We start from the raw sequence: 11,066 nt of genomic DNA on the forward strand, positions 1-11,066 counted from the left end.
CCAATCGGACAGACCTTCTTTTGTAATCATGATTTTTAGGAAACGTTGAAGTTTTTTTTTCTTCTGTCTCCTTGATTTACTCTATATACAATTAAGGTTTTACAACAAATATTTGAATAGCCAGTGCTACATTATCACCCTAATAGATCCTTGAAATTGCTAAATTTTGGACTTGATCATCAATTGTTCAAAAGTTAAACAATATATTTTGTTTTATAATTCTCCTCCTATATTCAACGGAAAGCTCACCAGATCTTGTGGACGACATCAAAAGTTCAATGTTGAATAAACAAAACTTATTTGAGTTTACCTAGTTTTTTCACTGCCTCTCCTCCTTCTTCACTTAATTTTGGAAAAAATGATTGAATATACATGTAAATTTGATGTGGGATAATCAAAACTTGCAGCAACCCATCCACCACCCTCCCAAACTATTTGATTTTTTTTTTATCCTACATCAAACTTTTGATGTCGTCAGTGTGTCCCTTGTGTTATCATGTTTGTCAATATGTCGAATCAAATCAAAATTGTACTTACTAAATTTTCAATTGAGACGTAGGTTGCCAAATTTTGAGCAACCCCGGGAAGTTCCGAACTGTTTACTATTTACTATCAGTACTTGAGTTAACTCTTTTATTTTGTATGTTCATGTTGCACACATTCAGAGGCGAATTAAGGGCACCCTCAGGCCTGCCCCTCCCCATTTTGTTGGAAATATTTGATTGATTATGCATGTAGAGGTGAATTTTGAGGGGCCAGGGCATTAAGTTGATTACATAGGAAATCACTGAAGCATGACCGGAGCAGACCCCTCAGTTAGGCAGTCGATCAGTGGGCCCCACTTCTGAAAATTTCAGGATTCGCCGCTGGCAATGCATGACTAACTAGTGAGGCCTGGCCTTGCGGTCATAAAACTTTCGAGCACGATTTTTGTACTCCGACTCAAGAATCAACCAATCTAAATACTGGATTTTGTGTTTCGAGCACTTATTTTGTACTCGGAGTACTGAGTAAAGTTTTATGACCGAGAGCCCAGTTGTTTTAACAGTCAGTGCCCCCAATCCCCTTTATAAAAATTTCTGGATCAGTCAGTTCAGTTATGTTTAATGGTAAGTTTAAATATTGATGTTTTTATCTTTTATTCTCTGTCTTTAATATCTCGTTTGATTGGATTTTTGGTTATAAATCAATTTAATTGGTACCCCCTTTCCAACCTCATCGTTAACAATAGACCTACATCAAAAGGCCCTTTACAGTGTAATTTTCTATCTTGCCCAAAAATACTTCATCTACATAATACTTCTTAACTTCAATATGTTGAAGATTACAAGAAAGCACATGCTAGGGAAACAAATTAAAACTAAACATATTTACAATAATTGCAAGAAAAAAATAGTAACCGGCCCTTTCTTCCCATAGTACTGGTTTCAAAAATGCTTGCTTGAAGTACAAATAAAATAGGAGCAGGTAATTTGTTTTTATTCCACACCAAAGGAGGATAAATGTATGATAAAGGTTAATTTCAGCGGCATTATTCTACATACATTGATTCTGAGACTACTTTCATACCCGTAGCCAGGGGGGGGTTCGTCCGAACCCCCCCTTGAAAACTAATAAGCTCGATGTTCTGTTCGAATTGTGACTGTTAAAGTCGAGTTTGTGAGTCAAACGAACCCCCTTTTGGAAATTTCTGGCTACGGGCCTGACTTTAACATATTCTAAGGGCGGGTTTAGGGACGAAGTAACACCATGTGACTATTGCAATTGGTTGTTGTGATTAAAACACGATAAGAGTGTTTCCTTCCCCCTGCATCTTATGATCCTCATGGAACAGTAGAACTACTTCAGACATTAAACAATCTGAAACTTTTCAGGTACTTTCTATATGCTCATGTGCAATTTCTTGTTAGCATAGTTTTGTACTTGGACAGATAATCAGAATGATCAACAATCATATATATTAGACAAGTTCAACAGTCAGATCCATTGCCATTGGTCTCATGTGAAGAAACCTGGTTTGAGGTAATTTTAATATTCAGCCTTGTACAGTATATACATACAGTCATTTTCGCTTATAAGCATCACAAATACTTAAGGTTATATGCTAGATGTTTTATATTCTTTAACTGCATCCATGGCAATTATTTAACCATGCATCCATTATTAGTTGGTTGTTGGAAAGACACCAAGCACTCTTTGTATTTATAATTCAACTCAGGAGCCTGTAATTCAGTGGTTGTGGTTTGTTTTTGTGTAACATATTTGTTTTCATTAATTTATTTATTTAAAATGAGGCCACTTGTTTTCTCGTTTGAATTGTTTTACATTGTTTTATCTTGGATTTTTATAGCTGACTAGGCGTATTGGCTGTGCACATTGTTGAAGGCCGTATGGTGACTTATAGTTGTTGATGTATGTGTCATTTTGGTCTCTTGTGGACAGTTGTCTCATTGGCAATCATACCACATCTTCTTTTTTTTATATTAATTGTAATATTAAATCAACCTTTAAAATTTTTTAAAATGGACAGATTTTTTAAGATTTAATTTTTTTTCAATTAGATCAAATAAAATAATATATGTGTTTCCTATTACCTCTTTGAAAAAATAGGATAGGTATGGATTTTTTTTTTATTTTACATTAATTCTTATCATTGACCCTTCATGCTCTTTGGGCTGATGGGAGAGAAATTCAGTGCTTATTTATAATAAAAAAAAAATTACAGTACACTATTTCTAGGCTTAAAATATAGGGTAGTTGCCAATGGATGTTCTTAAGGAACAAAAGTTAATTATTTTAATAATAAAAAATCACTTCATACATGTATGTACTCATATTATGCTAATATTTAAAATTATAGCCTTGAAGCAGAGATTTACTATACATATGTATGTCTGGCATGCAGAATTCTGAAAGCAAGTTAAGAATTTTACTTTGAACGTGTATTAGCAGTCGTGCATATATCATGCATGGTACTTTTACATCTTTGAAAATGAAACGGCCGTAATACGGATATTGCAGAAACGTCCGTAATACGTATGTTTAAGATACGTCCGTGAAACGGACAATCCGTTTTACGTCAGTTTTTACACGTACGTTTTACGAATGTATATTTACAGACGTTCTACGGACGTAACCGTTTCATCCGTAATACATCCGTTTTACGGATGTTTTACGGACGTTTATTACCACGTCCGTGAAACGTCCGTAGCTATTTTACCTGTGAACATATCAGTTATTTAAAAAAAAATAAAGAATAAAAATGTTGAATACTCTTTTAAACGGCCTAGATACCCTCCCATCAACCATATTTATTCCGGTTCGTCAATTCAGAAAGATTTGAATGACATGCACTAACAAGGTCAATCTCATAAGCGACACATAAGCATATCAGTTTACTAGAATAAACCAAATTCAGTGGCGGATGCAGGTATTTTCGAAAGGGGGGGTGCTAGCCCAGGGCAAAGGGGGGGTGCAGGGGGGTGCAAACATATGTCCCGATTCAAATGCATTGATCGGCCAAAATAAAGGGGGGGTGCGGACCCCCGGAACCCCCCCTCTGGATCCGCCACTGAAATTGAATTAGACGTTGCCCAATGTCAGGCGATCATGGGAATGACGAATTCTGGTAGCTTAGTTTGGGAGACATCATAACAGCATTCTGTAACAGTTTTTTCTTGTTTATTATAAAATTTTATTGATGCAAAAAAAAGGTCTAGGTTGATTGAATTTACTTTAATTATTTTTGAATTATTTCTTGGGCTTTAAAAAGTTTTTTTTTATGGCTCATTTCAAAGAAAACATATACATCTTTCAAACAGTGTAAAGCCCGAGAATGTTTGACTAACTGTTTTCATAATCAACCGTCATTTTATTCAATTTTGGTATGGAGTGACATCATGCATTTGGGGTGCAAGTAGGGGTTATTTACATTTACTATAGGCAAGTCAATCAGACCTAACTTTTGATCCCTGTAGTAGTAAACATCTGACTGATTTGTGTCTCATAATTTTTGTTCTGTAGAACCCAAACTCAGTGTTCCTTTCAGGCAAGCAAGTCCATTCATACAATTCATATCTCGTACTATGTCAAATTGTTCCACTAAAAGTCAACTAGTACCAACGTTATCTACCAACTAGAATACCTCCAATCATTGCGAACTTGTACCACTGCAGACTCAACATTAAAAATATACATTGATATATGCATTGCTTTTAAAAATCTTGATAAAACGTTAATGAATTTCCCTAATTATCGTAAATTAATCCATGAAATACTCAGAAATGTACAACATAAGAATGTTTAATGTTTGTTCTTTCAAATCTTTAAAAACAAAAATGAAGCAACACTGAACAGTTTTCAGAACTACGTTTGCCTTGGTTTTTGGTTAACTGCCTACAGCGTTTATAGTACTTTGATTAATTTATTCAAAACGTAAACTATGTTACGGCATCATTCCTTTTAACTATATGAGTTATAATTATAACTACAGAACAGTAGTATATTTGTCCTCGTGAATTCCAAAAACAGTTTGTTTACTTGTTAAATGGAATATTGCATATGTTTTAATTTTAGCAGTTGGGATATTCATATCAAAATGACAAAAACTTTCAAATTGTATCTATAAAGACCAAAGTCTTTTTTTGGTGGTGGACGTTTCGTCCCCGAGGGTATCACCAGCCCAATAGTCAGCACTTCGGTGTTGACATGAATATCAATTATGTGGTCATTTTTATAAATTTCCTGTTTACAAAACTTTGAATTTTTCGAAAAACTAAGGATTTTCCTTAGATAACCTTAGCCGTATTTGGCACAACTTTTTGGAATTTTGAATTCTCAATGCTCTTCAACTTTGTAATTGTTTGGTTTATAAATATTTCGATATGAGCGTCACTGATGAGTCTTATGTAGACGAAACGCGCGTCTGGCGTACTAAATTATAATCCTGGTACCTTTGATAACTATTTACGAGACGTCCTCGCAATAAGCCAATCAAATGTTATATTTACTTTGTCACGATATCCGTATTCTAACAAGTGGCGTTGAGTACTTTAGAAATACAGTACACGTTGTTATATATACGTTAGTATCATAGATACATCTGTCTGTTTGTGTGAATATCAATCTTACTGCTTAGATTAACTGATAATTCCATATTTGTTTTAAAATCTAAATGCTATTAGTAGGACATACTGGCCTCAATATATTGGCTGTGTTTGTCTAGTAAAGCAATCAATGCATGTTGGATTGGGACATTGATTCCACGTAAAATATAAAAGGGAATCACCAAAGTTACCGCACATTACAATATACAACATCATTCACCAATTACCGACTTTAAAAAAAAAGGCAAACTTTCAAAAAGAATATAACGAACTGCACGTGGTCACTGAGATGGCATGAATTCACACAGTTACAAATATGGTCTGTTTAAACCATCTTCATTGTATAGGAAAAGTGCCATAACTTGAATATCATTTGGTAAACGTTTGAGGCAGCTAGGTGACATGCTGCATGGTAATGTTTCTGCTCACTATTCATCATGCCTTTATTTTACTATTCCAGTCGAACCAATTTGCTAACTATCTTATTCATTTATGATTATGTGCTTATCCTGAATATGAAATAACTTTTTTTTTATTTGTATATTGTCTCATTTTGGTATACCTCACATATCAAACTATTCTTGGTCCATATGTATTTTAAGTAGAGTGTTCAAGTGTCTTTACGGTGTAAATTTAATAAAACGATAGATTTTTAAAGACAGAACTGGAGATTGTAGAAAGGAATAAAATAAGCAGATTCGTTATCTATTCTTTTCACTGAATGAAATATTTTATTAACGTTTTGAACGGTCATCTTAATTGCCACTTAATTTTGTTTTTTCATTTACTGAATCCTACAAATTCTGTTGATAAAAGACTATATTACGGCATGTAGAGGAGAACTAGGTTCACTCCCTACACTGTATTATGTAATAATGAATATGATAAAATATTGGATCCATCTTATGAAAGATATTGAACCTTCAAATATTATTCTAAGGGAAGCCATAAATCTGTCTCATTCTACGGACAAACATAACCAGGAATCTTGGATAGGAAGCATTAAACATATATTTAAATTTCTAGACATAGAAAATCTATTTGTTAACCAGTCAAACTTTAAACAAAACCATATTCTAAAAAAGGTAAACACATCTTTAACTATTAAATTTAAAGAAAGCTGGTTAGCTAGTTTAGAAAGCAATTCTGGGAAGTGTACTAATTTACAATCTGGCATTAAATTAAGAACTTACAGAAAATTTAAAAATATTTTTATGTTTGAACCATATTTAAAAATGAATTAAAAAAAAACCAGGCAAATAATCACAAGATTTAGAACTAGCTGTCATGATCTTGAAATCGAAAGAGGGAGGTATATTGGGATTAAAGGTGAAGACAGAAAGTGTAAACTATGTAAGAACGCAGTTGAAGACGAACTACATTTTCTTTTAAAATGTCCTGTTCTAAAAGATACTCGATCTCAACATCTATCTAATTTAAATTCAAAATTCAAAATTTTTCAAGATTATCTGATGAAATGAAATTTGTTTGGATTCTTTCATCTGAAAATTTTTTGTAACTTCAAACTTATCTAATTTATTGCACTCCCTTTTGGAAGAACGAAAGAAAATTATAGAAAATATTGTTGTTTGAAAAAAAAAAAATAGAAGAAAAAATATATACATGTATAGATATATATAGGAAATAAGGTTGTCTCCCATAAACCTAGTACTATAGGAAGAATTATGTAATTTCTCCAGGTCACAGTGGCACCCATAACAACTATGTTTTGTCAAAAACTTGGTTTATATCAGGTTAATTAGTGTAAATGTGTATTCTTGTGGTTTTTTTCTGTTTTTTGTTTTTTTTGTTGTCTAAATGTACTTTAATCATTCTAATCATTTTCTGTGCTTTATTTTGTAATTCATTCATTTGATTGTGTAGCTCAAATTTTGGGCACCATGATTGGTTAATAAAAATTATCTTATCTTATCTTATCTTATTACGGTTCAAATATATTCATTTGACTTAATGCACATTGTTGTCTATTATTACTCTTAGCCTGATTGCAATTGTTTGATGTCAAACAACTCAAATGATCATAAATTATACTTCATATTTCATATAATATTATGTTGAAAATGAATGGATTAAAAAAATAAAGGTATTTTTTTAAATGAAAAGTCGGAAGTTTCGTTCGACGTCGAGATAATCATAAATTCAGGTTATCCAAGTTCAATGAAGATGTAACTTGTCAAATATCTTGTCCTAAAATAGTGTTGACAACTTGTAAACCAATACATGGAAAATAGTGTATTAGTCACACCTACCCGCATTAAACCAGAGGAAACAGAAGTATGACGCACTTATTTGCGTGTGTATTTTGGGAAATGACTAACAACAGAATGGAACCTATAAATGCTAGTTCCACTCTTCATAGTAAAGCAACAACTTTTGACTTAAGATAGAAACACAAGTAAGTCTTTGCAATTTTGAATTTGCATCAATATATTATAAGGTTAATTTCTTCGTTGAAAAATTTGGATCAAGTAAAATTACACGATGGTTTTGTTATCAGATTAGAAATTGTAACAGTATTTTTTGAAAAACTTAGGAAAAAGTAAAATCACAAAAATACTGAACTCAGAGGAAAATCAATTCGGAAAGTCCATAATCACATGGCAAAATCAAATAACAAAACGCATTAAAAACGAATGGACAAGAACTGTCATATTCCTGATTTGGTACAGGCATTTTCAAATGTAGAAAATGTAGAAAATGGTGGAGCCATCCCAGGCATAGATTACCTTAGTCGTATTTGGCACAACTATTAATACATTTTTAAATCACATAACCATAGACTCTTAAGTCTTATCTTAAGTTTTTTTGTGAACACCCCATGTTATTTCATCATAAAGTATAGCTTGAAGGCAATGCATTCCTAATTCGCAGTAGATTTCTATAACGACACAATATGCGCTTAAAAAAAGAACATTTCAGAATAAAAACCCTGTTATTTGATTGATCTGTATTTATTTTTTTCCTACTAAACTGAAGTATAATTTGTACAATATTGTTGATTATCAAACCAAAAGCTATTTACACGAATTACTTACATGTCAATTATTTATATTGTAGATTCAAATTATGCAGAACTCACTACAGGTGATTTGGTGCTTATGTGTCCTGCTCATCATAAACATATCCAGTGTTGTTTCGTATACCGGTAACGTGGGCTATAGCAGCAATTCTAACTTAAATAACTACAATAGCGGATCGAACTTAAATACCTATAATACTGGATCCAACTTAAATACCTATAATACTGGGTCGAACTTAAATACCTATAATACTGGGTCGAACTTAAATAACTATAATAGCGTATCGAAATTGAATACCTATAATAGCGGGTATGGATCAAACTTAAAAAGCTATAATAATGGGTATGGATCAAATTACAATTCTGGATATGGTACCAATTATAATTCTGGATATGGCACCAATTATAATTCCGGATATGGCACCAATTATAATTCCGGATATGGTACCAATTATAATCCTGGATATGGTACCAATTATAATTCCGGATATGGAAAAAATTACAATTCAGGATATGGAACAAATTACAATCAAGGATATACGAAAGGTTACGGGGGCGGATATGGTTCTAATTATGCAAAGAACTTCTATAACACATTTCCATTCTTCTTTATGAATCCATTCGGTTCCGGTTACAGTGGATTTCAATCAGGACTACCATGGTCTCCTTTCAGTTCATTTCCATGGTCGTATGGTCAGCAATCAGGATTTAATCCATACGGACATAATAATATGTATGGAGTTCATCCATTGTTTAGATACACTGGTAATTATGGGGTGTACCAAAACTATGGTTATGGAAATCGTCATTTTCCCCAAAGGAATCACATGATGTTGCCTGTACCAGTTGGGATGCCATTTGGAGGTCATTCAAATCAATTTATTTTTCAACGCAGACCTTCATTAGGTGAACGAATCATGAACAGTCCACTTTGTAAGTACATCTATCTTAATTAGGCCATTAATTAATTAATTGTCTACCCAGAAAAAAACTGCCTACTCAAATTCTTTCATTGTCCTGATTTGAAGAAGTTTTTTTTTAATCGGATAGGCATGAAGACTAATAAACAACCGATACTTCAATTTCTCTTTTTGAAAAATGCCTACTTTCCTATCCACAGTCTCAACCTTTGAGTAGGGTTTGGGCAAACCAAAATATTTTTAATTGTATCCTTACACCCACATATGTTGTTTTTTCTTACTTATTTACAATTTTAATATATAATGATTGTCTCTTTCTATATATATACATATACATATAGGATATAGGAAATCATGGCTTGGTAGACTATTGGTCCTCTGTGCTATCCGATCGATGCCATATCTTCATTTTTTTCGGGGAATATTATTGCTTCCAAATTCAAGAACAATAAGAAGAGTACACCTCGAACAAGAGTAATGAAAGTCCCTTTTTTTGCTTTTATGAAACCTCAAAGCCTCTCGATAAAGAGCTCATATCTTTACTTATATATATACTTTTGTAACTCACATTTAAACATAAATTGCTAAGTTATATGTTCTTAATCTTATTTCGACAGTGCCTGCAGCCTTAATAGCAGCTCCTCTTTTATTGCTTGCCAAAGGAAAAAAATAAAGAAAAGGTGAGTACTACATAACAATTATGATAATGTATAGTACATGTATTGATAACAAACTGAATATTTAAAACGAACAGTATACTTCTAAATACTGTCGTAATTTATAAATTTTGATTTTTTTCCCCCTTAAACCTATATAATTTGGACCAGGAATATATTGATTATACTGATCCAAGTTTTGATGCAGTATTCATTAAGTGAGTGATGCTTGTCAATTTTCGAAGTATAATATTTATATTAGGGACTTCGGTTCGATCTGTTTAATTCAACCACTGATATTTAAACTAGGATCAATATAGAGCTTTCTGTATTTAAGCAGACGTATAATGTTTAGGTGTATTAATAAATTTGTTGGCGTCCACATTAAGTATAAATCATATGTGACATCAACCCAACCATAAAAATTACCGACATCTCAATGACAACATACAGTCCTCACCAATTATAGATAGCGTCAATACAAAATGAAAACAAAGGAGAATATATTATACAGAAAGAACCAACGATCTGCCATCAACACCCAATTCTCCAAAAACCAAAAAGCAAATTTTAGGATACGGCATAATACAACTATGTACTAGCTATCTGACTTTTGACAGTCACATGTATAAAGTTTTTTTTATCTCGATACTCAGCTAAATTTGCCGAGAAATAACACGAAGAAAAAATTATTGATCTATCATTTGACCTCTTTTCAATCTAATCGATAATCTTATTTTTTCAGATGATAAACAGCATTACCAAAGCCAATATGTCTCCAAATCACTCGTTCTAGATTTGCAGTGTTTGTATAAAACAAACATGTAATATTTTTTATAAGAATTTCTGTCATTATATTGTCATTTTATTTATATTGTTTTAATTTATTTAGTCTTTTCGAATGGTGCAATAAAATGTAATATATAAGTAGTCTTTAAAAAATAATACTCTAATTAATTGTTAAGCATTTTTTGTACTGAAATGAAATAAATGTTTTAGATATAAAATGCTTTTTTATTCTTATTGAGGAAAAGTACTTTTCCATCAAACCAAAATATGAAGGAAAAAAGAAAGAAGACAGCATTCAACTGTATTTGAATTGTTTGTATTGATATATGTCATTACCTGTGAGTTAATGGCAGGAAGAGTGAACCAATATGCAAAATTGTAGAACCTTTATTATAAAAGGACTAGCGTTGTCTGACTTGTTCCAAAATATCGTACAATATTCTGTTGTCATAAGATACAGAAGAGTTTATGAATGCAAAGAAAAGGTATATTTCAATGAGATTAAACAGCACAAACAAACAAAGACATTATTCGGTCGATGATAAGCGGCTTCAAA

At 32.3% G+C, this 11,066-nt stretch overlaps 1 protein-coding gene across 2 annotated transcripts; it reads left to right on the plus strand.

The window, feature by feature from the left end:
* The first annotated feature begins 7,432 nt into the window (after positions 1-7,432).
* On the plus strand, positions 7,433-10,728 carry LOC134708223 (uncharacterized). 2 transcript variants are annotated; one of them, XM_063568603.1, is made up of 5 exons: positions 7,433-7,521; positions 8,184-8,335; positions 8,390-9,078; positions 9,683-9,745; positions 10,467-10,728. In XM_063568603.1, the coding sequence occupies exons 2-4, from the start codon at positions 8,193-8,195 to the stop codon at positions 9,736-9,738; spliced, it is 888 nt and encodes a 295-aa protein (XP_063424673.1). In that variant the 5' UTR covers positions 7,433-7,521; positions 8,184-8,192; the 3' UTR covers positions 9,739-9,745; positions 10,467-10,728. The 2 variants fall into 2 exon arrangements, with proteins under 2 accessions (XP_063424673.1, XP_063424672.1); XM_063568602.1 differs by having other exon boundaries at positions 8,184-9,078.
* Positions 10,729-11,066: the final 338 nt, after the last annotated feature.

The sequence above is a fragment of the Mytilus trossulus genome, chromosome 2 (genome assembly GCF_036588685.1).
Source record: "Mytilus trossulus isolate FHL-02 chromosome 2, PNRI_Mtr1.1.1.hap1, whole genome shotgun sequence".
Classification (NCBI taxonomy): Eukaryota; Metazoa; Mollusca; class Bivalvia; order Mytilida; family Mytilidae; genus Mytilus; species Mytilus trossulus.

Coding starts and splice junctions, on each gene's coding strand:
- LOC134708223 (XM_063568602.1), top strand. CDS start 8,193: ATGCAGAACTCACTACAGGTGATTTGGTGCTTATGTGTCCTGCTCATC. Junction 9,079..9,682: donor AATCATGAACAGTCCACTTT/GTAAGTACATCT, acceptor TTATTTCGACAG/TGCCTGCAGCCTTAATAGCA.